Raw genomic sequence first — 26,922 nt, 5'->3', positions numbered from 1 at the left:
GCTAACCGGGCGCAGGTGGCCCGTAGCCTCCCTCCGCCCCGGGGGCCGCCCTCGGGCGCGCCAGTCCCCGCGGCGGCCTTCACGTCGCCTCCCCTGCCCGCCGGCCGGTCAGCGCGCTGGGCCTGGTTTCCGCCGCCTCCCCCCGGACCACTTAGTCTGAACCCGGGTGTGGTTTCCACTGCTAGAGGTGAAGCATAACAGGGAGAGTGGGACCTGGGGTCGTGGAGCAGGGTGTGTTGACTTTTCCTCAGGTGGACGCTCAGGGGCCGGCGTGTAAATTACAGGATTTTCCTCCGGGAGGACCTGTAGCCATCGTAGTGCAATCTGAGAATCGTGTGTGTAGGTAACGGGCACCGCACCGCCCTGCAGCTGTTTGCTGCTTTTAAAGAAATCCCCGAACTCATTTGGCGTTTTAGTGCTTTGGAATTTTTTTAAAAAAATTTTTTAATGCTTATTTATTTTTGAGAGAGAGAGAGAGAGAGCGAGCATGAACACGGGAGGAGCAGAGAGATAGGAAGGCACAGAATCAGAAGCAGGCTTCAGGCTCAGAGCTGTCAGCACAGAGCCCAACGAGGGGCTCGAACTCCCAAACCGCGAGATCACGACCTGAGCCAAAGTCTGATGCTTACCCGCTGAGCCACCCTGGAATTTTTGTTTTTTGTTTCGTTTTTGTTTTTGTTTAAAACGTGTGGTCCCCAAAGCTCAGAACCCTTTAGAATTTCTCCTTTTTAACGAATCTTTACCTTTCCTGAGACCGAAGGAGTGCAGAGTTTTCGATAAGGAAGACCTTGGCTTGTCTGGAACTCAACCCTCCCTTCCTCGCTGGGGACTTGTCAGGATTTCTAAAACCTGAGGATTAGACTCCTTTTTGCACTGACATTTTAAGTATTTGATTTCAGGCAGTGCAATACTTTCTGAAAAATGCCTTACATCCATTTTATTCTTAAAATGCCAACCTAATCTCACCTTTCCCCCGATGTCTTGCAGTCAGTCCTATGAACGTTATTGTGAAAGAACCTGACACCGCTGCACTTTTTGAGTCCCAATGCCAGATTTTAAGTCGTTATTCTGTCTTCAGTTCTGTGGCATCGTTTATTAATAGGCTTCACTCCTGCCCCCCTTCTGGTTTACAGTTCAGTGCTGTTCGTCTCTTGTGGGCTCTGATTTCGATAACTGCATTTGGTAGGATTGTGTTTAAAGGAAAACTAAGTGAGAAGCTTGTTTTGTTGTTGTTGTTGTTGTTTTTACTTTTTTTATAGTTCAGTTTTTTATTTCACAGAATGCCCATTTGAAAATATGGCTAAGCAAAAGAAAGGAAATCACCCGGAATCCTACCTGAAGACACACTGCCAGCATTTTAGAATACAGTTTCATTTTTTTAATGCAGAATATTTGTAAAAACAAAAACAATTCCTAGTGGAGACTGTTTGGTAACCCCTTTTGTATGATGTCTTGTCCTCGTATTTCACTAGTGTTTTTTTTTTTTTTCTTCTTCTTTTCTTTGAACGTGTATAATGGCCAGGAACTCCCATAAGTAAAGTAGGAGCCTTAGTGCATGCACCTTGTGAAATCTATTTTAGCAGCTCAGAGGACTTTAGTTTTATGTCCTGGTTTTTGGCCAAGGAACATAGGTGAGGTGGTGTTAGTTGTTTAAAATGAGACATTTAGGGGCGCCTGGGTGGCTCAGTATTTAAGTGACTCTTGATTTCAGATCAGGTCATGATCTCATGGTTTGTGAGATCCAGCCCTGTTCATCTCTGTGCTGACAGCGTGGAGCCTGCTTGGGATTCTTCTCTCTCTGTCTCTGTCTCTGTCTCTGTCTCTCTCTCTCTCTCTCTCTCTCTGTCTCTCTCTCTGCCCCTCCTTTTCTCTCTCTCTCAAAATAAATGAATAAACATTAAAAAAATAGATAATGTTGAGTCCTACGCAAAGGCAGCCAGTTTATTTTAGTATATTGAATTTGTGGGGAAGTTTGAGAAAATCATTGGAAAAGTTCCCAAATTGTCCAGTCTCTGTTTTTAAGCTCACTCTTTCCCTCTCCCTACTCTTTCTTTCTCCAAGAATGAAACATGACTGAGGACTCTCAGAGAAACTTCCGTTCAGTGTATTATGAGAAAGTGGGGTTTCGTGGAGTTGAAGAAAAGAAATCATTGGAGATTCTCCTAAAAGATGACCGGCTCGGTGAGTTTTACAAGTTAGATTGAGGTTATTGGGTTTTAGTCGTCCCAGCTGTCCTGAAAGAAGTGGTATCTTAAAAGACATTCAGAAGTGTTTGTTACCTGCTGTATCTTTCAGTGATAGGATGACAGGTAAATGGTGTATTTTGGGAGAGGTTATGGATTTTTCAAGCTTGTATTTGCTGAGGCTGAGTCGGATGTCTTTGAAAGGACTGTTAAGAAGGCGGTGGTATTTTTTCTCATATTAGACCCATATATTTCCTCTGTTTTCAGAGCTGTTATCATAGCTTCTGGGTAAATTCATAACTCTCCAGACGATTTTTCTCCGATGCAAATACCGTGAGACTACATTATGTGTTGACATCTTAGTTGCTTTGTAGTAATAATAAGGACTGTTCTGCTGACTAAAATAAACTGAACCATAGGTAAAAATAGTACTTTATATGCATAGAATGCTTCTAAAATTTCGAAACCATTTCCCTCCTGATCTTTGTGTTTTAAGCATGGCTGGAATTTGACGAGCACAGGGAATTGAGGTTCAGGACAGTTGAGTGTGGTTTATTGGAGAATGTGGGGATCTAAGGGCTTGACCATGCCATTCACTAGCTCTGCTAACTAAAGTCACTTAACTGCTTGGGGCTTCAGTTTCTGCAGCTTTAAAACAATAACTACCCAACAAGCTTGCAGTGTGGATTAAATGAAATTCTGTAAATAGTAACTACTGCTAATGTGACACAGGGAATGTAGTAATGTATGCAACATGCATCTCCTAGGCTGTGAAGCACTGATTGTTTTCAAGTAGCCAGTTGGTGAAACACCCGGGCTAGAAATCAGACCAGTGTTGCCTTTTCTAGATTTACTGACTGTAGTAGACATCCTCTGGAGAAATGTCTTACTGTACTTGAATTAAACGAACAAACAAACAAAAAACCGAAATGCACTTTCGTGTCGTCAGCATAAAAAGTTTCTAACCAATTGTTCTTTGTTTCTTCCTCTAGATATCGAGAAACTTTGTACTTTTAGTCAGAGATTCCCTCTCCCGTCCATGTACCGTGCGTTGGTATGGAAGGTGCTTCTAGGTATGAGACTCAAGAGTTGGAAGATTTATCTTCAAAAATGTTGAGTGATGGGATATTTGTCATTCTTATCAGTCAGGAAAGAGAGGATTCTTCTAGGCCCTTTGCTGCATATTGGGCCTAATGTCAGGAGACTGAATTATTGCTCACTGTGAAAGCCTTTAAGAAGGTGATTTCAGTAGCAGTACGTTAAATATTACTCTACGGGCGTCAGTAATAATAGAAGAGGAAGTAAGGTGTGTTCCTGAAACAAGGTGCGGGGAGAGCATTGGACTGGAGAAAGAGCTGGCCTGGGCTTCACTGTCAATTGGGTAAACCTGAGGAAGACCCCGGCTAGGCCTCAGCTCTTGCACCTGTAAAATGAGGTTACTGAGCTAAATTAAATTAACTCCTAGGTTGTGGCTCTCAATTTGTTATTTCTGTGATTCCCAGCTCTAGGGGGTCTAACTTCCCGATGAGTGCTAGCAGAGTCAGAAAGAAATGGAGGAGTTTTTACTTCCTAGAAGCATAAATGGATACATTCCAGTGACGAGTGGCTGAAGGAGAAGGAGAAATGCGCCTGCTCAGTTTCTGTGGGAGAAAAAGTGTATTAGGGGCCACAGGTGACTGGCCTTTTGAGCCAAGTGTTTTTTCCTCGATTTCTGCTGGGCCTGCTGATGCTTATAATACGTGTCCGTTGCCATCCTCCTTTTCTTTCTTCCTTAAACAAACAAACAATTCGAGTAATCGCCAAATTCTCCTGTGAGGTAGGTATTAATATCCCAGTTTTGCAGATGGGGAAGAAAGACTGCAAGGCTAAATCCCTTGCCTGGGGCCTTCTAGTCTGTAAGTGGCAGAGCTAGGATTCGAACTTAGGTTGGTGGAGCCCGTTTGAAGGTAAGATAGACTGTCGGCCTCGTTCTCTTTCCAAAATGTACTGTATTTGCAGGACTTGAGACATCTGCTGTCCTAAGTCTGATTATGTAATGTGGAGGCAGCGAGCAAGCACAGTCCATTCTAGAAAGTGGAATGCCTTGCTTTGTTGTGCATCCCGACAGTCTTTGAGCACTCGTATGTCTGGTGGGTAACAGTGCCGTTACTGCCCAGAGAGCAGGTATCAACTATTTTAGTTTTTCTTACATCTTGAGCCTTTGTTCTTAAATCTTGGTGTTTCCAGTGGCCATCAAAATAAATGCCTTCCAGGGACGCTGACACTCTTTCTGCTGGGAAATACTATGTGTCTTATTAGTTACTAACACCAGTGGATTGGGTGGGAGACGTACAGTTGTGCTTTGTGACACCTCGAGAGTGTCCAGGCTTGTTCGTCACCCCTGTTTTCCCCACTTGTCTTTACCAGGTAAGTCTTTGTTGTTATTTTTGTGGTAAAGACACTGGAGATTTGGAGCCGTCATGCCGTGTAAGGAGACAGGCTGACTCTTCCTAAAACAGGGGTTGATTACTCAGGGACCTTGTCAGGCCTGCTGATACCATTTCAGGTAACTATCAGAACTTTAGAACTAGCTCTTTGAGGTTGAACATGGGAGGCACAGTGCTGCCTCAAGTAGTATGAGGAGGGTGTAATTACAGCTGTTTAATCTTTATTAGCCCAGATTTGGAGGACATGTTAGTGTATTCCCTTGGCTTTTGCGGAAGCCTGGTACGGAACTCCAAAGCTAAGGTAGGTAAAGCTTTCTGTCAGGACAAAGAACATTTAAGCGAGTTAGGTTCTGATGTTAACATTGCGTCATGTTAGCTAAAGTCTCTTGCGCTCACCCACCTTTTGTTTTCCAGACTGTTCTTTAGCATACTGTATCTGTGGTGTTTTCTACTAAAAGAGTGATCCTTATCAGATGTACGCTAACACTTAACGCTAGTTTAGTATGTGTTGTGTACTTTCGAAGCACTTTATATAATTTTTTATTCATTACAGCAACTGTATGACACAGATATTATTAGTCTCATTTTTCAGATGGAGAAGCTCAGCCTTCTCTAAGGGGAGATTGAGTAAGTGGCCGACAGCCGTCCAGCCACTTAATTGTAGAGTTAGAGTTCAAACCCAGGAACTTGGACTCCAGAGTCCATGTTCCTGTACAGTCTTGTTACATTTAATGAGGCCGGAATAAATACGGTTTTTTTTTTATAGCAGAATTTAGAGCCTTGAAAATTCATTGTCAGCGTTTTACAAACCTGTTTGACCCTGGCATCCTTCTTTTCATGCGGGCTTTTAGGGCTCGTGTTGTGCAGAGGACGCTCGGTGAGATGCTTACCCATCCCATTTCCCACCTCTGACAGCTGAGGAAACAAGTTCCCAGAGAGACACTTTGAGAGTCCTGGTGTTCTCACACGTGGGACTAGAAACTATGTTTGCTAAAAGCCTGTCTGGTGCTCCTCCCACTATGCTTTTTCCATGCCATTTGTTTGTAAAAAAGATGGTTTTTGCCCCCAAACCTCATAGGTAGGCATGTTTAAATGAGTCAGCATGAAATGGCATCAGAATATGATATAAGGTGGTCTCATCAGTGAAAATCAGAGATTTCTGTGGTCCCGAAGCTAGGCTACTTTGTGAGCAAGTTTTGATCATCGGGGAAGAGAAGGATTTGATACGTTGGTGCTGGTCCTGAGATGAGGGGCCTGTATGGTTAGCTAGGGCAGCCATAACTAAATACCACAGACTGGGCTGCTTAAACAACAGTTTATGTTCTCTCAGTTCTGGAGACTGAGAAATCCAAGACCAAGGTGCTGGCTGGTTTGGTTCTTGGTGAGGCCTCACTTGGCTTGTAGATGGCCTCCATCCCAATCTGTCCCCACATGGCAGAGAGAGAGACAGCAAATGTATCTCTTCCTTCTCTTGTAAGGGCCCGAGCTCTGTTGGATTGCAGGCCACCCTTACAGCCTCATTTAACCTTAATCTCCTTCTAGGCGCTGTCTCCACATTTAGCCACACTGGGGTTGGAGCTTTAACAGCTGCATTTTGGGGGAAGCAGTTCAGTGCATAGCAGGAGCAACATGCAAAAACTGGAGACCGGTCTGTAGGAGCCGAGGGTGGCCCCGGGCTGACAACCATACATTTAATTAAATCATCTTGATGATTGATGTGGTTATCTTGAGTTTAAGTGGCACACTTACTCAAGGGCTTTATGATGCCATTTCATTTCTCTTAAATATCAATGATGCAGGTACCGTTGAAATAATGATAGTACTTAAAATTTAAGATTGTTTTAAAGAGAGAATTTCTAAAACAGAATCTGTGTGGTAACTAAATATCTGTGTGATTCTAGTCTGATTGTAATAGGCAGCTTCTCACTTGATTCTCTCCAGTGAAGGGGCGATTTGGATTTGCATCTCAGTGTTTTTGTACTTTCTTTCCCCCCCTCTGTCTCCATATAGGGATCCTGCCTCCACACCATGAGTCCCATGCCCAGGTGATGTTGTACCGCAAGGAGCAGTACTGTGACGTCCTTCACGCCCTGAAAGTCGTTCGCTGTGTCACTGAGGCCACGCCTCAGGTTGAAGTCTATCTCCGCATGTACCAGCTGGAGTCTGGAAAGTTGCCTCGAAGTCCTTCCTTTCCACTGGTTAGTGGTACTTTTGTTTAACACTTAGTTCAAGTCTAGACTGTCCCATCCTGCTAGCATTTGACTACATCATATTTTACCTTAGAAACTCTCAGTGGCTCTCCTCTCTCTGGGCAATAAAAGCAATACATCTTTCCCTGGCGTTCGTGGCCCCGCACATTCCTACTGAATCTAATTTTTTAAAATATATTTTATTTTGAAATAATTGCAAACTTGCAAGAATACTAAGAATTCCTATATACTCCTTACCCAAGTTTCTCCATCATTAATATCGTACCATGTTTGCTTTGTTGTTTTCCCTGTGTTATGTATACATATTTTCTTCTAAACCATATGAAAATAAGATGCAGACATGATATTCCATTACTTGAAATTCCTTCAGTATATACTTCCTAAAGAAAATAACACTCCCCTCGGTCACCACAGTATAGGATAATCATAGTATAATCATTGAAAACAAGAAGTTTACATTGATACAGTATTAAGATCTGATCTCCAGACTCCATTCACATTTGACTAGTTGTCCCAATAATGCCCTGTATCACCAACCAACAAAAAGTTTTATTCAGAACTTACCAGACTTTCTTACCAAACTTTCACCCACTAGTTTTGACCTCTGTTGATGATTTAAAAAATATTTTAAGTGTTTTAACTCTTCATTTAAAAACCATCTTAGAAATAGAAAAACTGGCAAAAATAGTATAGTGTTCCCGTGTACTTTTACCTAGTGTCATCAAATGTTTCATCTTACATAATTATCAAACCCATAAAATTATCGTTGATAAAATACCATGAATCTGTAGACTTTACTGAATGTCCTGCTGCTTTCCTTTTCTGGGTCTAGAATCCAGTGTGGGCTCATAGGTGGCATTTATTGCCACATCTTCGTCTCCTTTCATCTGGAAAAAGTTCCTTGGTCTGTCTGTGATGACCTTGACACATTTGAAGAGTACTGGGCAGTAGAGCGTGTCTTAGTTTGGGTTCATTTGTTGCTTCCTCATGATTAAAATTCGATTATGAATTTTTGGCAGGAATACTGCAGAAGAATGATACTTAATTACTGTTGCCACTAACTTTGACCAGTTGGTTAAAGTGGTGTCGGCCCTTTTTCTTCAAAGTAAGGTTATTATTTTTCCTTTTGTAACTAAGAAGTCATTTGTGAGGAGATGCTTTGAGACCAGGTCAATGTCCATCCACTAATGATTCCTGCCTGAGGTAACTTTTACTGTGCTGGTTGCCAGATGGTGATTTTCTAACTGCTTTTTTCTTCTGCATTTATTAGTTGGCATTCTTTTATAAGGAAGGGTTTTCCCTTCTCCCTCATTTATTTATTTATGCCAGAATGAATTTATGGTTTCCTCTTTTATTCAATGGCCTGTAATCCATTACTCCTATTATTTATTTGATGTTCAGCTTGTCTCAGATTAGGCCAGTGGGAGCCCCTTCAGATCGACTCCTCTCTCTTTATGATAAGTTCCCATCGTTTTGAGCATTTCTGTACTTTCCGACACAAAAAGTATTCCCAACCCATCTTGTATTTTCTCTACCCAAGCCCCAAATCAGCTGTTTCCGTGTTGAATCAAGTGTGGTTTTACAGGGCAGCGGATGTTCTCGTGTTGTGGCTGGTGTGTGGGGCTTCTAGGTCCTGTCCGTAGACAGAGCTGGGACACATGTGCACCTTCGCTATATAGAATCACCCACACCCATTCACACACACCTAGGTGTGTTTGTGTGCCTGGCTCTGGGTGTTGGATGCCCCCCGTTCACACTGATCCCTCTGGTTCCAGTCCAGTACCACGAGTGCCTCTAGCCTTCACCCTCCTGTGTGTGCAAGTTCCTTGTCTGACAGTTGCGACTATGAAAGGCTCCGGTCCCCCTTGGTACACTTACTGATCTGCTTGTTCGTCTCGGAACCAGCCCTCGCCTGGAGGCCCCAACCTGCTTTTTAAACTTCCGTCTTCGACAAACCTTTTCTCCAGTTACTTGGACTGCTTGCTGTTTGTAAAGGGAAAAGAAGCGGAAGAGGAGAAGTTCAGGCAAAGGAATGATGATAACTCTTGGGCTTTGGCTATTTTAATGCAGTTCGAAATTCATTTTCGGCGTTTTAACTTTTTGTGTATGTGGCTAAAACACTGCTCACAGTCGGGATTTGCCTGCAAGCTGTGCTCTTCAATAAAACATTTTTTTTAAGTTTATTTATTTTTGAGAGGAAAGGGTGCATGCCTACGCGTGTGCACACGTAGGGGAGGCACAGAGAGAGAGACTCCTGAGCAGGCTCACACCACCAGTGCAAGCCCGATGACGGGCTGGAACTCATGAACCATGAGATCATGAGCAGAGCCAAAATCCAGAGTCAGATGCTCAACCGACTTAAGCCACCCAGGTGCCCCAAAGCTTATTATTTTTTTTAAGTATTTTTTTTAATGTTTATTCTTGAGAGAGAGAGAGGGAGAGAGAGGGATGGAGGGAGAGAGAGAGAGAGAACGCACGAGCACAGGAGGAGCAGAGAGAGGGAGACACAGAATCTGAAGCAGGCTCCAGGCTCTGAGCTGTCAGCACAGAGCCCAACACAGGGCTCCAACATACCAACCGTAGATCATGACCTGAGCTGAAGTCAGACACTCAACTGACTGAGCCACCCAGGTGCCCCCCCCCAAAGCTTATTTTTTCATTGCAGTTTACAGCCTACCAGTCAGTATAGCACTTTGAGAGTTTTGACTTATTCATTCTTTTTGAAGTTAATGATGTGGTTCCCACGGATAGAGCTTAGGTTGTTGTCCACTTTTGTTAAGTTTATCAAGAGAGAACTGAAAATAATTGGAACTCTTAACAAACGTCTTTAAACTTTGCTTACCTCTGACAAAGCGAAGTGGATAGTTCTCTGCAAGTTCTTAAATTATATATTAAATGAGGTTAGACTATCTATTAGTTCAAGAAACCTAAGTGATGGGTCTCATCCCTACTCAGCTGGTCCGTGCTCCAAGCCGACACCTCTACTGCGGCCTGTGGCAAGTGTGACCTCAAAGTGTTGGTGTTGGCTCTGCCCCCACATCTCCCCAGTCATTGAGCCCCACGCAGCCTCTTTAGTATTCCTGTATAGCAGAGTGCGTGACAGTGCTCGACACAGGCCTGGGAACACGGTCAAGGACATTGGTCCTCCTCCCTGGCCTCTCAGACCGTCCTGGAGCCCGTGAGCTGCCACATTCGGGAGCCCCCGGCAGAGTGTCCAGTATTGGGTGGGAGTCTGGGAAGGGAGTCTGGGAAGGCAGTCTCCCTTCTTCTTTCTCTTCCTCTGACGTTAATTAAATGTTAAGAAAATGTTATTTTCTGTGATTCTCTTACTCTTGACATTTTCTAGAATATTAAGGAGTTGAAAGGAGACCTAAAATGAAATGCTTTTATTAAAATAGGAATTTTGACCACGAATAGCCAAAACAATCTTGAAAAAGAAAACCAAAGCAGGAGGCATCACAATCCCAGACTTCAAGCTATACTACAAAGCTGTAATCATCAAGACAGTATGGTACTGGCACAAGAACAGACACTCAGATCAATGGAACAGAATAGAGAACACAGAAATGGGCCCACAAACGTATGGCCAACTAATCTTTGACAAAGCAGGAAAGAATATCCAATGGAATAAAGACAGTCTCTTCAGCAAGTGGTGCTGGGAAAACTGGACAGAGACATGCAGAAGAATGAACCTGGACGACTTTCTTACATCATACACAAAAATAAACTCAAAATGGGTGAAAGACCTCACTCAACATAAGACAGGAAGCCATCAAAATCCTCGAGGAGAAAACAGGCAAAAACCTCTTGATCTTGGCCGCAGCAACTTCTTACTCAACACGTCTCCGGAGGCAAGGGAAACAAAAGCAAAAATGAACTACTGGGACCTCATCAAATAAAAAGCTTCTGCACAGCGAAGGAAACAATCAGCAAAACTAAAAGGCAACTGATAGAATGGGAGAAGATATTTGCAAACAACATCTCAGATAAAGGGTTAGTATCCAAAATCTATACAGAACTTATGAAACTCAACACCCAAAAAAACACATAATCCAGTGAAGAAATGAGCAGAAGACATGAATAGACACCTCTCCAAAGAAGACATCCAGATGGCCAACTGACACATGAAAAAATGCTCCACATCACTCATCATCGGGGAAATACAAATCAAAACCACAATGAGATACCACCTGACACCTGTCAGAATGGCTAACGTTAACAACTCAAGCAACAACAGATGCTGGCGAGGGTGCGGAGAAAGAGGATCTCTTTTGCATTGTTGGTGGGAATGCAAGCTGGTGCAGCCACTCTGGAAAACAATATGGAGGTTCCTCAAAAAACTAAAAATAGAACTACCTTACGACCCAGCAATTGCACTACTAGGCATTTATCCAAGGGATACAGGTGTGCTGTTTCGAAGGGACACATGCACCCCCATGTTTATAGCAGCACTATTAACAATAGCCAAAGTATGGAAAGAGTCCGAATGTCCATCGACGGATGAATGGATAAAGAAGATGTGGCATACATACATGATGGAGTATTACTTGGAGAGCAAAAAGAATGAAATCTTGCCATTTGCAACTACATGGATGGAACTGGAAGGTATTATGCTAAGCGAAATTAGAGAAAGACAAATATATGACTTCACTCATGTGAGGACTTTAAGACACAGAACAGATGAACACAAGGGAAGGGAAGCAAAAATAGTATAAAAACAGGGAGGGGGACAAAACTCGTAAATGTGGAGAACAAACAGAGGGTTGCTGGAGGGGTTGTGGGAGGGGGGATGGGCTAAATGGGTAAGGGGCATTAAGGAATCTACTCCTGAAATCATTGTTGCACTAGATGCTAATTTGGATGCAAATAAAAAAAAAATCCTGGAATGGAAAAAAGGATATTGGTGGTGGGGGAGGGGGGGACTAATAAAATCCAAATAAAGCATAGAGCTTAGTTCATAAAAAAAACAAAATGGGAATTTTGATTTAACTTGGAGCTTTTAAGAGGAATAGAAAGATGCTTTTTAGTTTGTTTTTAACACTAAAATCCTTTGGCTGTTAAATCCTAGATGAAAACATAATTTTGTGTACGATATGGTGTTTGAAAACAAAATAGGTTTTAGTAGATTTTAGTTTTTATAAGATTACCTTGTTTAAATTTATTTGAAGGTTTATGTTCATATTTTGAGTATTGACACAATGTTTGAGAAATGCCATTTTTCTCATTCCTAAAATTCTGACTCTAGGGACATTTTAACTTATTAGTTGCTTAAAGACAGAACAAAATTCTAAAGGTATGTATGAATGCTTTCCAATAAAGAAAATGCTTTATTAGTCTTCTTGGAGTCATCTGATTTTTGCAAATTACTGTATTAACAGATGTCTCCGGTTACTGTTTATGATATTTATCACATCCTTTTGGAAGAAATTCTTTTCTAGCCCTGAGAATATTTTTGGGTGGAGAGAGCCAGCACTTTGCTTATGATTTATGTTTTCTTTGATGACCTTAAACGTTAGAAAGTGGAAGATCTCTGAGTGCTTAATCTGAAACTTGGGCAGTCATGAGCACCACTGATCCAAATAAATTTCTCTGGTTACCCAGCCTTATCTCCGCCTTAGTCTTCTGTTTAGTCATGGACCATGTGCTTTTCAGTTCCACTTTGATTTATTAATGCAGCCTCTTCAAAAGTTAGGGGGTAAGGTTTCATTTTCATCAAAGAAATATGTATTCCTCTCTTCTGCTGGCTTCCGCCCTTTAACCAGAGATTTATTACTAATCTTTCAGGAGCCAGAAGATGAAGTATTTCTTGCCATTGCCAAAGCCGTGGAAGAGATGGTAGAGGACAGCGTCGACTGTTACTGGATCATCCGATGCTTTGTGAACCAATTAAATAACAAGTACCGGGAGTCTTTACCCCAGCTGGTGAGGGATGCTTTTCTTTCTCTTGAGGGTAGCGGTGGACAGTGGTACTAGGGACATAGCCTTACTTCCTGGTGCTGCTGCAATTATGAGCGGACTCTCTACAAACTGTTTTCCATAAAAGATCAACAGTAACTATTTCCAGATGGTCTCTGTTGCAAACACTCAGCTCTGCTGTTGTTGCACAGAAGCAGCCATTGACAGTGCATGAAAGAATGGTCGCGGTGCATCTGGCCTGCTGCAGGCCATAGTTTGCAACCTCTGCTCTTTTGTATTCCTTATCCCGGTCTAGAATATACTGGATTTATCTAAGATTGCCTCTCTGTTACTTAAGGTTTACATTTGGCTGCATATAACGGATAGCCTAAATAACAGAAGCTTTATCTTTTTCTCTGCTGTAACCAGAAGTCTAGAGGGAAGGCAGTCCAGAGCGGGTGCCATAGTGCCATGATATCCGCGGGGACCCAGGCTCCTGTCCTTTTGGTCTGGCATTCTTAGGTGTGACCCTTCTTCCTCCTCTGTTCACAGATGGATGCTAGAGTGACAGCCATGACATCTATGATCTAAGATGGTAGAAAGGGAAGGGCAAAGACCAAAGGGAAGGAGTGGAAGGGACAGCCAGTCAAGTCTGTCTTCCTTGGACAGACTTTCCTTCTGCACCTCTGTTAGTGGCAGGACCATGGCACCCGGCCACCTCTGTCTGCAGCAGAGGCTGGGATCACACTGTGATCTGTGAAGCCAGTGGCTCTTTGCCATTCTCTTTTTCTAGTTTTTTCCTTTATTTCTCTCATTTATAAAAATGAGTGTCTTTTTCTTTCCTTTTCTTTTCTTTTTTTTAAATACAATTTGTCAAATTGGTTTCCATACTGAGAACAAACTGAGGGTTGATGGCGAGTGGGGGAGGGGAAAGTGGGTGATGGCTGTTGAAGAGGGCACTTGTTGGGATGAGCACTGCGTGTTGTATGAATGTCTTTTTCTTAAATCAGTGACTTGTTCCATTAGAAAGTTCTTTTGAAATCAGTGACCGTGATAGTGGCTGCAGGGCCAGATGAGGGGGCGCTGACGGAGGCCGACTGAGCCCCGAGGATAACTGTGCTAACTACAATAGTTACCGGGGCAGTTGGCAAGACCCTTCAGCTTTGTAGAGCACTGTTACAAGAGTATTTTCTAGATTTCAGTTAAGTAAAATTTGATTTTCAGAATTTTAAAATTTAATTGACAGTTGATTTCAATAAAAATAATTCAAACATGGTGAGGGAAGCATAATGTTGGCTGCCCAATTAAATCAAAAGATCCAGATTATACCATGATTTCATTAGCTTTTCTTATTTCGTATTGGAGCAAATTCAGTAGCATTTTGCTAGTTTATGTTTAAAAAACTCTTTATTTTTTTTAACGTGTACTTATTTTAGAGAGAGAGAGTGCGCGTGCAAGTGGGGGAGGGATAGAGAGAGAGGGAGACAGAATCTGAAGCAGGCTCCAGGCTCCAAGATGTCAGCAGAGAGCCGGACGCGAGGCTTGAACTCACGAGCCATGAGATCATGACCTGACCCAAAGTCGAATGCTTAACTGACTGAGCCACCCAAGCGCCCCCCAGAATTCTTTATTTTTGATAACACAAGTAATAAGTACATTCTTGAAGTATTAAACAATCTGGATAAATCCAGTGTTCCCAAAGATCTGTACCAATACCTCCTTATCCCCTACTTTCTAAGAAGTAAATATTGTCATTAGCTCAGTGTATATATCCTATACTATCTTATGTACATTAGGATGGATGGAATGCATCCATGCACACACATATGTACACAATATATACACATATGGCCATGTAATGATTCATGTGTTTATTACATGTATAACTTTAAAAAATACATAAATATTATAACATCGTTCATATGGTGCAACAATTTTTTTTTTTTTTTTGACTTAATGTTTTGGAATACTTCTCCACGTCAGTGCAGATCGGTAGTGTTCAGCCTTGACTTCCTATTAGCGCCACCTGGGAGCTTTTAAAAACTTACCAGTGCCTTTCCTCCACCCAAACCAATTAAGTCCGAATCTCTGGGGGTGGGTGGGGCTCAGAATTCTATGTTTTAAAAAGCAGGTGATTCTCGAGTATGGCTAGGGTTGAGAGCCACTCATCCAGAACCACCTTTTTTTTTTCCCTCTTAAAAATGTGATATTATTGCCTGTTAAGAATTTGCCATATTTTAATATAACAGATCTGTGTTGACAGTCAGCATGCCCTTGTATATGATCCTTTAAACATATATGTTTTTGTAGGTCAGGCACCTATAAAGGGATTACTCGGTTGAAAGATGTATTTAAATTTTTTAATTGCCAGGTTGCTCACCCAGAAGGCATATCAATTTTGCTTCCCACAACAGATTAGAAGATTTTCTGTTTTCCACTCCATTGCCAATACTTGATGGTATCAGTTTCTCAAATTTTTGTTAATCTGATAGTGAACATGGTCTCCCATTTTAATTTACATATCCTCATTTTCTAGTGAGGCTGGGCAGCTTTGCATATGCTTAATGGCCACTTGTATTTGTCCACCTTTCTATTTTGTTTGCATCTTTCTTTTTAATTTGTAAGAGTTATTGATATGCTCTGCATATTTATCCCTTGTTACATATGTTGACAATATTTTCTCTCTGTCATACAGAGATTTTTCAGTGTTGATACAATTGGATCTGTCGATATTTTTCTTTTGCTTTTTCTTATTTAGGAAGCCCTTTCTAATTCCAAGATTAAAACACAGGTTTTATTTTGAAATTTTTATTTATTTTTTTAGAGAGAGAGGGAGAAAGCATGCTTTGTTTAGAGAGAGAGAGAGAGAGAGGGTATGTGCCAGTGGGAGTGAGGGGCAGAGGGAGAGAGAGGATCTGAAGGAGATTCCATGCCCAGCATGAAGCCTGATGCAGGGCTCGATCCCATGACCCTGGGATCATGACCTGAGCCAAAATCAGGAGTCGGATGCCACCCAGGCACTCCTAAAAAACAGATTTTTAAAAAACTTTGCTCTAACTTTTAAAAATATTTATTTATTTAAATTTATGTATTTATTTTGAGAGAGAGCATGAGCAGGGGAGGGGCAGAGAGAGAGGGAGAGAGAATCCCAAGCAAGTTCCCCACTGTTAGCACCGAGCTGGATGCGGGGCTCGATCCCATGAATCAGGAGATCACCTGAGCCGAAATCAAGAATCAGATGCTTAACCAGATGCTTAACCGACTGAGCCACCCAGACGCCCCTAAAAATATTTATTTATTTATTTATTTATATTTTATATTTTGTTTTATTTTATTTTTTAAATATAGTTTATTGTCAAGTTGGCTAACATACAGTGTATATACAGTGTGCTCTTGGTTTTGGGGGTAGATTCCCATGGTTCATTGCTTACATACAACACCCAGTGGTGATTCCAACAAGTGCCCTCCTCAGTGCCCATCACCCATTTTCCCCTCTCCCCCACCCCATCCTCAGTTTTTTCTCTGTACTTAAGAGTCTCCTATGGTTTCTCTCCCTCCCTCTCTGTAACTATTTTTTTTTTTACCCCTTCCCCCATGGTCTTCTGTTTCTCAGGACCACATATGAGTGAAAACATACCGCATCTGTCCTTCTCTGCCTGACTTATTTCACTCCGCATAATACCCTCCAGTTCCATCCACCTTGTTGCAAATGGCAGGATTTCATTCTTTCTCATTGCCAAGTAGTATTCCATTGTGTATATAAACCACATCTTCTTTATCCATTCATCAGTTGATGGTCATTTAGGCTCTTTCCATAGTTTGGTTATTGTTGAAAGTGTTGCTATAAACATTGGGGTACAAATGCCCTTATGCATCAGCACTCCTGTATCCTTTGGGTAAATTCCTAGTAGTGATATTACTGGGTCATAGGGGCAGATCTATTTTTAATTTTTTGAGGAACCTCCACACTGTTTTCCAGAGTGACTGCACCAGTTTGCATTCCCACCAGCAGTGCAAAAGGGTTCCTCTTTCTTCACATCCTCGCCACACTGTTGTTGCCTGAGTTGTTAATGTTAGCCATTCTGACTGGTGTGAGGTGGTATCTCATTGTGGTTTTGATTTGTATTTCCCTGATGATGAGTGATGAGCATCTTTTCATGTGTCTGTTGGGCATCTGGATGTCTTCTTTGGAGAAGTGTCTGTTCATGTCTTCTGCCCATTTCTTCACTGGATTATTTGTTTTTTGGGTGTGGAGTTTGATAAGTTCCGTATAGATTTTGGATACTAACCCTTTATCCCATATGTCATTTGCAAATATCTTCTCCCATTCTGTCAGTTGCCTTTTAGTTTTGTTGTTTCCTTTGCTGTGCAGAAGCTTTTTATCTTGATAAGGTCCCAGTAGTTCATTTTTGCTCTTAATTCCCTTGTCTTTGGAGGTGTGTCGAGTAAGAAATTGCTGTGGCCGAGGTCAAAGAGGTTGTTGCCTGTTTTCTCCTCTAGGGTTTTGATGGTTTCCTGTCTTACATTCGGGTCTTTAATCCATTTTGAGTTTATTTTTGTGTATGGTGTAAGAAAGTGGTTCAGGTTCATTCTTCTGCATGTTGCTGTCCAGTTCCCCCAGCACCATTTGCTAAAGAGACTGTCTTTTTTTCCATTGGATACTCTTTCTTGCTTTGTCAAAGATTAGTTGGCCATACATTTGTGGGTCCAATTCTGGGTTCTCTATTCTACTCCTTTGGTCTATGTGTCTGTTAAACCTTTTAAAATTTAGTCCTTTAATTTGTGAAGGGATTTATCTTTGTGCCTGGCATCAGACTCAGATTTGACTCTGTTTCTTGGTTGTTAACTGCAGTAAACCTTTTTCCACTTCCTCTTTCTGTTTGACAGTTATTAAGAATGTGCTTCATGCCAGGAAGTTTGCTTTATTAATGAAAACTTCATTTTAACACACATCTTTGTTTTTATAGGTGAGGAAACTGAAGCACAGAGCAGTTAAGTACCTTGCCCAAAGTTAAACAATTAGGAAACAGAACTGCCTACCATTTACGGTGTCGGTTCATTCTTGTTTTTCACAGATCTGAAATGCCACCTTTATTATATACTGGATTTTCATATATACTTATATCTCTTTCTAGACTTTTTTTTCCCCCCTCAAGCTATATGTCTACTCCTGGGCTCATACCATATGAGTCATTTAATATAGCTTCCTAGTATGTTTTGGTACCTGGTAGGGTAAACTCCCTCATATTGTTGTTCTGTTTCAAAAGTGCTCTGGCTATGCTTGAACTCTTTTTGTTTTTTAGAAATGAATTTTAAATCAGCAAGATACTTAATGCCCCCTAAGTTGATTTCTTCATTTTCAAAAGAGAGGTTTATTTTAATATGTATGTTTATAGTACCCAGCACATAGTCTTAAATTGTTATGAAGCTTTTTTTTTAAAGTTCTTCAGAATGTGTAAGAAAAGTTAAATTTCCTTTGCGTTGCTGTTTGATTTACTCATTTACTTGAACTTTTCTCTTTATTTAAACTGTGTTTGGTCTACCTTAAAATTTGCATTACTGTGGTTAGTCGACCTCTTCTTCCTGGATTTTGTTAAAGGAGAGTTTTTATGATCTTTCCTATCATCATCAGGTTTTTGTTACCAACTAAAGTGGTTATCACAAAGCACAGCTTGGTTTGTAATCCTAGCGAAATGCATATGCAATGGGCAGTGATGGGTTTTTGGCATCAGAAGACAAGACTCGATCTGGTGATGACACATTGATTATGTTGCGGTATTCTGATTCATAGGCTTACATCACAGCCACTCCTCTCTCTACAAGCTTTAGGAATTTCTGCTCTTTGACAAGGTCTCTCCAGCAGGGAGAAGAGAAACCATCCTGTGATGTGGATGGCCTCCCTCATTAATCTCTTTTCAGAGCAGACTGTCTGTAAGCCATCTCAGACTTAATTGTGTGTAGTCATTAAAGTAAGTGAGTTTCCTTTCATTGTCATTGCTGTGCTTGTTAAGCCAGAGAGTGTGCAGGTGCGTGTGCGCACAAGCTGGGAGGGACAGGAAAACGGTTGGATGCTATACGGTCTGTACATTATCAGTAGTGAGTATAAGTGATCTTTATATCCTTCGTTATTCTTTACCGTATTTTCGAGATTTCTTATAATGAACATATTATAAATCAAGAAAAAATGTTTAGAAAAACTTAATAAGACTGGCAAAAAGATGTACATTGAGTGATTATCAACATGTTGACAGGGACGCCTGGGTGGCTCAGTGGGTTAAGTGTCCGGCTTTGGCTCACATCATGATCTTGTGGTTCATGGGTTCGAGCCCCGCATCGGGCTCTGTGCTGACAGCTCAGAGCCTGGAATCTGCTTTGGATTCTGTGTCTCCCTCTCTCTCTGCCCCTCCCCATTCATTCATTCATATTCTCTCTCTCTCTCAAAAAAAGATGTTGATTAATGTATTTCAGCATTTCATTTAATTCATGATATTCATTTACTCACAATTCTGTGTTGAGTGCTTACAATGCTGAGTAATGTTCTAGGTACCAGAGAACTAGCAGTGAACAAAATAGATACACAGTCTCTGCCCTTAGTGAGCTGACACTGTGGTGAGGGAAAAAGGTAATGGTTTAAAATTTTCACTCCTCCCTATCTATTATTTGTACTGACTTTTAGATGAGAGTTTGTTTGCTATGGAACGTAACATATAAATGCGTGATATATGTGTTTTCATCCATGTTTGTGAAAAAATATTCCATTGGCAGAACCAACGAAAATTCTAGAATAGGATTTTAGAGGTGAAAGGCGAGGACAAGAGTTCTTTGACTTGTACTTTGGAGAAAAGCTTCTGGTTTTGGGGGAGTTGTGTGTAGTGTTCTTGAGAAGCTCCAGGAATTATTAGGTCGTGTAGGAAAGTTGGTTAAACAGAAAAAATTCGAGATCCCCTGAGAGAGGAGAAAACTGGGCCCCATATTAATATGTGGGTCTCTCTTTGCCTGGTTCGCTCCTGTCATTCTTTATAAGCCAACTCACATGTCACCTTTCTGGGAGACTGTTGATGGCTTCTAAAAGCTGGGTTAGGATTCCCACCTCGACGTGTCCAGCATCCTGTGCTTACCCCATGATAGCTTTATTACATGTTTGTCTCAAGCAGACTGCAAGCTCCTTGGAGGCAGGGGCTTCATATTTTCTTTCACTCTGTTCCCTGTATGTAGCATAGTGTTTGCTGTAGTGAACATGCTAAGGGATATGAATTACTTCTTTGGCTGAGATGCAGATATTTAGGAAAATAAACATTTGTATTTGCTTAGGTGATATGGGATGTGGTTGGTTTTTTTTTTTTTTTTTTTTTTGGATAGGGAATACAGACTTCAGAGTTTGCAGAGTTTGACCCCCAGGCTCCATTCTTGGCCAGCGGACTCTAAATGCAGCGGCTTGTGCAAGGTGGATTTGGCTGGTCTGGGAGCCAGCTTTGTTAGCTCTCCCAGCTCCTAGAATTGGCTGCTGCTTGACCTTCTGTGGGAGAGGCTACCAGATGGAATCCAGGCTCTTCGTTCCCTTCCCGTTATTTCTCTGCCTCCTGAGAGTTCTCCTGCACGTGGGGTTCAGAGTTCCTCCTGTGGACGTCTCTTGTAGGAGTGTCTTTGGCATGGTGCACAGCAGTGCTCAGCATGGGTCGGCATCGGTGTGGCCAGGGACGGGTGGGCCCGTTTCACGTCCAGCTCTTTTGGTCTAGTTTTTCCAAACCCCGTCTCCCCGCTTTGGTCCCACTCTGTTTCTCTGATCTTACCCTTTCCCCTTCCCCCTTTTTCCTGAGTATATCATCTACTCTAGAGCAGCCAGGAGTGTCATGGGCCGTTCTCAGTTCCCCAGAACAATTGAGTTTTGCTTTGGACTTTGACCTTCAGTTGAACCTTATTAGTGCCCTTAGCATTAGGGTAACAACCCGGAAAACCCCTGAGCCCCAGATTGTTGATTGCTCTGATGGTGCTGACCTGGGAAACCTGCGTCACTAATGACTTGGATGAGTCTGAAATTTTGTTTTCTAGCACTTACTTGCAGTCAGCATGTACATTTTATTCACCACAGGCTGTAAGATTGGGTAATGTTATGTCACAGGAAACGAGTAATCTCTCTTCCTCTTTAATCACTAGCCAAAGGCTTTTGAACAATACTTGAATCTGGAAGATAGCCGACTGCTGAGTCATCTGAAGACGTGTTCTGCGCTGTCCAAACTTCCTTATGATCTCTGGTTCAAGAGGTGCTTCGCAGGGTGCTTGCCCGAATCCAGTTTACAGAGGCAAGTATTTCATGGATGTTCTGAAGGCCTGGAGTCAGAGAAGGGTCCTGGTTTTTCACATGATCAGCCTTCAAAGTATGAATTTGCTTTAGAACAATACCATAGTTTGAAGCGAACTTCTCTGGCAGACAACAGAGCAACACTTGATTCTACTTATTATTTATACAGTTAGAAATACTAGAACGTTAGTAATATTAATCTAATATGAATACAAATTGATGTTAATGCTGGAAATATTAGAATGTAACATTAGAAAACTTGAAGGCCCTCAATATGCTAGATGCTGTAGGTTATTCACATCTGAAACCGTCTCTAGGAGTATATATGGATATAGGCTTTCCTTTGCCAGAAATGTGGGGGATCCTAATCCCAAGCAAACCTTCCTATTTCTTAGTTCCATCTGGCATCTTTAAAGTAGGTGAAGGCAGGCAGAGAGCTAAGACTCAAACTCCGTTCTCATTCAGGTCAGATACGTGCTGCCAGTAGTTCAGAGCCCCGGGCCTTCCCGCTCAAAGACCGTGTGAGGTGGTTGGGAGGGGAGGTGACATACAGAGGACATCACAAGACAGTACGTGACTAAGCACAAAGAGTGTAACACCAGCTTGAAGAATTACCAGAATAATTGTGTTTAGAGTGGTTGAGATCAGTAACTAGCTCCTTAAGCTCTTAGAGAAGTTTTAGGAATTTGAACCACTGGAACCGTTGCACCAATCTTATTTCAAATGATGCTTTTGTTTTCCTTAGTATTTAATGATTATATTAGCATTACACAATATTAGTGAAATCCAAACTTTGGTTTAAGACTTTCCTTCCCTAGGGGCACCTGGGCGGTTCAGTCGGTTAAGTGTCCGACTTCGGGTCAGGTCATGATCTCACGGTTCATGAGTTTGAGTCCCATGTCGGGCTCTGTGCTGACAGCTCAGAGCCTGGAACCTGCTTTGGATTCTGTCTCCTCCTCTCTCTGCCCCACCCCAGCTCACACTCTGTCTCTGTCTCTCTCTCAAAAAATTAAATAATAAACATTAAAAAAAAAAAAAGACTTCCTTTCCCTAAAATGTCAGTTTTAAAACATTAGGGAATGGGTGTTTCGTAGATCCCTTGCAGAGCAAGTACCTTTTAGTGATTATTCCTTCTTCCCTTCCAGTGCTAATTGTGTCTGAAATAAGTTTCCAATGGCTGATTTATTTTGTTGTTTTTTTGATGATTATTTCATTATAGCTTTTCTCTGAAGTTTATACTTAAAAGAAGTAATTTGGTTTAATATTGTAATTTGAGATGTTTAGCTAAACATAAATTTCACACTCAAATGATTTTATTGTATCTTTTTGTTTTTATAGGGTTTGGGATAAAGTTGTAAGTGGATCCTGTAAGATCTTAGTTTTTGTAGCTGTGGAAATTTTATTAACCTTTAAAATAAAAGTAATGGCTCTGAACAGTGCAGAGAAGATAACAAAGTTTCTGGAAAATGTAAGTATGCTTTTTTCAAATTTGATTTTGAATCTAGAAAGGAAGTCGTTTGGGAAGCCAGACTTTTTTATTGCATCACATTCTTTCTCTGATATTTTTACATTATAAGAAATACTTTTTCCCCTTGGAAAAGTTTAGCTTAAAGTTGGTCTGTGGATTACAGTTTGCATTCTCTCTTTGGGGGATGATGGTCTGAGCAGTGAGACCGTTGTTGTGTGCACTGAAGACTAGGGTCTCCTCCCCTGATGTGACTCTCAGAAGGCTTGTTGAGAAAAGGAAGAGGTGAGGTCTGTCATGTGAGGCTGAATAATCCTTTTTAATGGAAAGGAAGCTTGATGGTTTTTGGGCGGGGCTGGGGGGGGGCTTGTAAACCTTTTCATTACTGTTACTGTCTCTGGTTGAATCCCAGTTGGGTTTGTTAATGTGCTTAAGTATATACTTAGTGCATGTTGGAAAAGGTCTAAATGAATCTCTGTGTATCTTAGAATAAATAAACTTAACTAGGCGAGAGGTAGAAGAGATTCATGGATGAATGAATCTGGATGAATTTCACTGGACCCCAGGTCTATTCTTTTTTTTTAAATTGGTCACTATTGATATTTGAATAGTGGCCTAGTAAATAGTAAGTACTAAGTGAACGTGTGATGAGTAAATGAATCATCAGCATTGTATTGGTGGCTAACAGTGCCAGGGCCCATACTAAGTATTTCTCATGGATTCTCCCATGTAATCCTAAACAGCCCTAGGAAGTGAGGCTGTCGTTTGCCCCATTGTGGAGATGGGATGTGAACTCGGGCAGCTTCGGTAACCTGCCCAGGGGCACACGGTGGGCAAGGCAGGTTTTAAACCCAGGCGGTCTGTCCAGAGCTCCTTAGTGTGTCCTCAGGTGGCCCGTGAAACAAAGATCCTGGCAGCAGCCTTTTATACGATACTCTCTGGCAAGTAGTGGAAACTCCGGTGGGAATTAAGTGCTCTGCCATAGTGAATAAGGGACATGATGAAGTTATAAACCCTGAAATTTCACAGAGACTGGTTTGCTTGTCCACAGATTCCCCAGGACAGCTCGGACGCAATCGTGAGCAAGGCCATCGACTTATGGCACAAGCACTGTGGGACCCCGGTGCACTCAGCCTGACCACTCCCGATATGTGCACGGCCTGCCAGGTCCCCCCTGAGCAGTGTGCTCTCAGGACACGGTCTACTAAACTCATTGAAAATAGGGTTCTGCTTTGGCACTCAAAGCATCATTTTTTCCAGTAAAATGATTTACGACACCTGGTGACGTTGTGTTGTGGAGCAGCATCTTTTGGGTGCACAGAGGTACAAAGTTCAACTCTGAATAACATTTTAAAAGGGTTATTCGAAAATGCCTCTCTGTTTGCAAAGCAGTCAGGGTGAGCGGGTGCCACGGTAGGCAGTGTATAAGCAAGCCCGCCCTGCTTCTGTCTCATTAGCACCACGCTTGTTACTTTCTAAGGTCTATTTCTGGAATAAAGAACAACTTCCTTTTGTTGACAGCTCAGATTCGGCTTTCGTTCGTGCAGTACTTGTTGAAATCTAAGCCGGCTGCTTTCTGAGGCTTTGTCTTGCCAAATCGGTTTAAATAAAAGCCTTACTTTTTTTTTTTTTCTCAGTTTCAGTTGGAATGAAACAGTTATTGAACAAAACATGTCTAAATTTACCTACTAGGAGAGAGAGTGCTTGCTGATGTCCTGCTGGACTCCTGCTTTTTCCTGATGGGTCATTCAATGTCGGGTGGGCTTTAGGGAGCACTCTGCCACCTAGAATTGGAATATGAGAAGTGGCGGGTTAAGTAAGGTTAACAGCTAACAGGCCTGGGCCATATTGTGCCACACGATGGTGACTGTTCATTGAGCAGTTACGGGCATTGAGAGTGGTGAGTGAGATGAGGCCCTGATTCAGCTGCCAGACCTGCAGGAGCCCGAGGGGTGAGTTGGACCCTGTACCCAGACGAGGAGGGAGACCATGAAACTATGGAGCTGTAATCCGGACAATCCATTCCTTCCCTGATGTGTAAAATAACTGTTGGGAAGAAACTCAGAACGGAGTCGAGTCGTTGAAACCAGCTGGTACTTCTGTATAGTAACATATCCAAGAGTGTTTCATTTTTAAAACAAAAAAATACACCCAGAAGAAAACTTCTTAAAGCAAAATGCTGCCTACAGTTGATGCATTGTATTCATTCAGTGACTGGTTCTGCCCCCAAAGAACTTTCCAGCCAGTTGGAGATCTGAGAGAAAACATGTAAGAAGGGATTCCTGCTCCAGTTGTCTACTATTTGGTGATTTTGGGGGATATGTGAAATTCACAGACAAGTCCTATAACAAAAATAATTTTATTTCTATTTAATTTATAGCCACATAACATTAGTACCACTTTTTAGTAAAATGCAGATTATAAAGTGATAGTAAATTTCAACTTCAGAAAAAGAGGAAACAAAGAATTAGCAACCTCTCAACAAGAGGATAGTTTCAAGGTATGTGCTCTTGGTTCATCCTGGTTTCTGGGGGGAAAACTGGCATGCCATAGAGCAGGTTTGGGGGGGGAGAGGGGCACAGGGGCTCCTGGGATTCTTGGGAGGAAAGAAGCTCAGGGGGCAGGGGTATTCCTCTTTACACCTTAGGGGAGGGTCTAGATACACTGAAGGGAAGACTCTTACTGTCCTACGAAGGGATCAGAACAGAAGTATTCTGCAAGTATCTTCTGTCACAGCAGGTTGGACAAACCTTTCTGGCTATGGGCTGTGGCCTGGGGGATTTTCTTTTAAAGTGAGTCAATCTGATACCATCACCAGTTTTCTTAGAAAGCCAGATGGCTCATCTCAGCAGCAGGGTTTTTTAAGGCCCCCAGTGATAGAATAGGTGAGGGTCCAATTTCATTTTGGCATCAGAATTTTATCTTGCAGAGAGCCTAAGTATTTTGAAAATGTTTCTGCCCACTGCCTTTGGTGAGAAGGACAGCTCCTGATGAAAATCCGCCCATATTCCCTTTATTCAAAACTTTCTGCCAGGATACTGCAGAATTTCCCCTCTGTTACAGCCCAGGGTTCTTGTTGTAACCAAAACTGTTTCAGCTAATACGTGGGGGCTCTCCCTCCCTGTCCCTTGGAAAACTAATTTAACATTGTTTAGGCTTAGTCCTTCCCTTCCACAATGTCTTAACACACACCCACACATTCATTCATTTATTTTTTACAGTGTCTTCATAAACACAGATGAAAAAGCTCTTAACTCTGCTAGGAGATACTGAGGGCCATTGGACGGTTGGGGGTGTGTGGCTTCTGCCTAATAACGGATGGAATCAACACTTTGTCCACGGGCTTGTGGGTGTGTGTCTGACTTTACCTCAGTGAATGAGGTCAGGGTTCATTAGAGTGAAGTGCTTTTGTTGTTAACGGAAAGTTTGCCTGAAAGTCATGGGGGGACCCTCAAGTCATAGGATGTGTAGGAAGAGCCCTGAAGGCCCCCATCCTGTTACATGCCTGCCGCCATGTCTTGACTTACGTAGGAGTCCATCCTTGGTTCGGACTTGTCCCCCGTCATGTGGTCGTCACGTCCCCGCTGTGAGGGGTTGATTTGTTTTCTCCCTAAAAATGAAGAATCTGGAGGGAAGTCCCTGAGGATGAGGAGGGCAAAAACAGAGCATATATGCCCTGGACTGGCCTCTTGCTCCAAGTGACAGCCTCTGCCGGTGCCGTGAGATTTCGAGCGGGAGGCGAGCCCAGACTTCGGCAGCCAGAGGCGGCCTCTGGGAGGCTGGGGGTGTGGGCAGCCGGTGGGTCCCCTGGCTCGGCGTTTTGCATCTGCCGGTGGTCACACAGGATAAGCCGCTTTTGTCTTCAGCTGGATGTTCTGGGTTTGGAAGGGCCAGAGGACACTGTCCTTTGCCTCGCCAGAGAGGGGACTGTGGGAATTTTTGCAGCAGGAGTCGGCGTTCCCCCCGGTGGATGAAACAAAGAGCTGTTTCTCCTTTAGACGCCGTGCCAAATGAAACTGCTTGTGGCTCTTGGCAGCAGCCTCACCTCCCTAGGGCGCCAGGTTGAGTGGGAGGGAGGGCTGTGGGAAGGAAGAGGGGTGGTCAGAATGGAGGGAGCTGGGAAGTTTCCCGGAGGACCACAGGGTGGGGTGGGGATGCCTGCCTTTTTCCTGCTTTCCTGATCAGCTCCTCCCTCTCCTTTTTGGTTTCTTTCAGCCTTGCCTTCTGGAGGTTAAAAAGTAAGTGGACAGTTAGTTGCCCGGTGAGGTGAGGATTCCCCACCTTGCTCCTGGGAGCCGGTCTTACTGTAGGGTAACCACAGGAGGAAGCTGGAGAATGTGATCCGAGAAGAACGTGGGAAAAATCCTTCAAGCAAGCAACTTGTCCTGAACGGGCAGAACTCCAAATAGAGTATCACAGTGGGTGCTTAGTGTTCAGACCTCAG

The 26,922-nt window shown here is 42.5% G+C and overlaps 1 protein-coding gene across 2 annotated transcripts; it reads left to right on the top strand.

Annotated features, from left to right (window-relative positions):
* Positions 1 to 24,120, top strand: TBC1D7 (TBC1 domain family member 7). 2 transcript variants are annotated; one of them, XM_047102667.1, is made up of 8 exons: positions 1 to 187; positions 2,062 to 2,181; positions 3,176 to 3,256; positions 6,620 to 6,807; positions 12,604 to 12,741; positions 20,869 to 21,014; positions 22,352 to 22,481; positions 23,530 to 24,120. In XM_047102667.1, exons 2-8 carry the CDS (start codon positions 2,070 to 2,072, stop codon positions 23,614 to 23,616), a joined length of 882 nt encoding a protein of 293 aa, XP_046958623.1. In that variant the 5' UTR covers positions 1 to 187; positions 2,062 to 2,069; the 3' UTR covers positions 23,617 to 24,120. The 2 variants fall into 2 exon arrangements, with proteins under 2 accessions (XP_046958623.1, XP_046958624.1); XM_047102668.1 differs by lacking the exon at positions 3,176 to 3,256.
* Positions 24,121 to 26,922: the final 2,802 nt, after the last annotated feature.

This window comes from Lynx rufus, unplaced genomic scaffold, assembly GCF_022079265.1.
Source record: "Lynx rufus isolate CCGP_SWC_20201006 ecotype Redwood Valley unplaced genomic scaffold, mLynRuf1.p SCAF_6, whole genome shotgun sequence".
In the NCBI taxonomy this organism is placed as follows: Eukaryota; Metazoa; Chordata; class Mammalia; order Carnivora; family Felidae; genus Lynx; species Lynx rufus.
The sequence above is the reverse complement of the archived record's forward strand: the minus strand, read 5'-3'. Positions and strand labels throughout refer to the sequence as shown.

Excerpts from the sequence above, each read along its gene's own strand:
- TBC1D7 (XM_047102667.1), top strand. The coding sequence starts at position 2,070 with ATGACTGAGGACTCTCAGAGAAACTTCCGTTCAGTGTATTATGAGAAA. Across the intron at positions 2,182-3,175 it reads CCTAAAAGATGACCGGCTCG|ATATCGAGAAACTTTGTACT; the intron begins GTGAGTTTTACA and ends TTCTTCCTCTAG. Across the intron at positions 21,015-22,351 it reads CCCGAATCCAGTTTACAGAG|GGTTTGGGATAAAGTTGTAA; the intron begins GCAAGTATTTCA and ends TTGTTTTTATAG.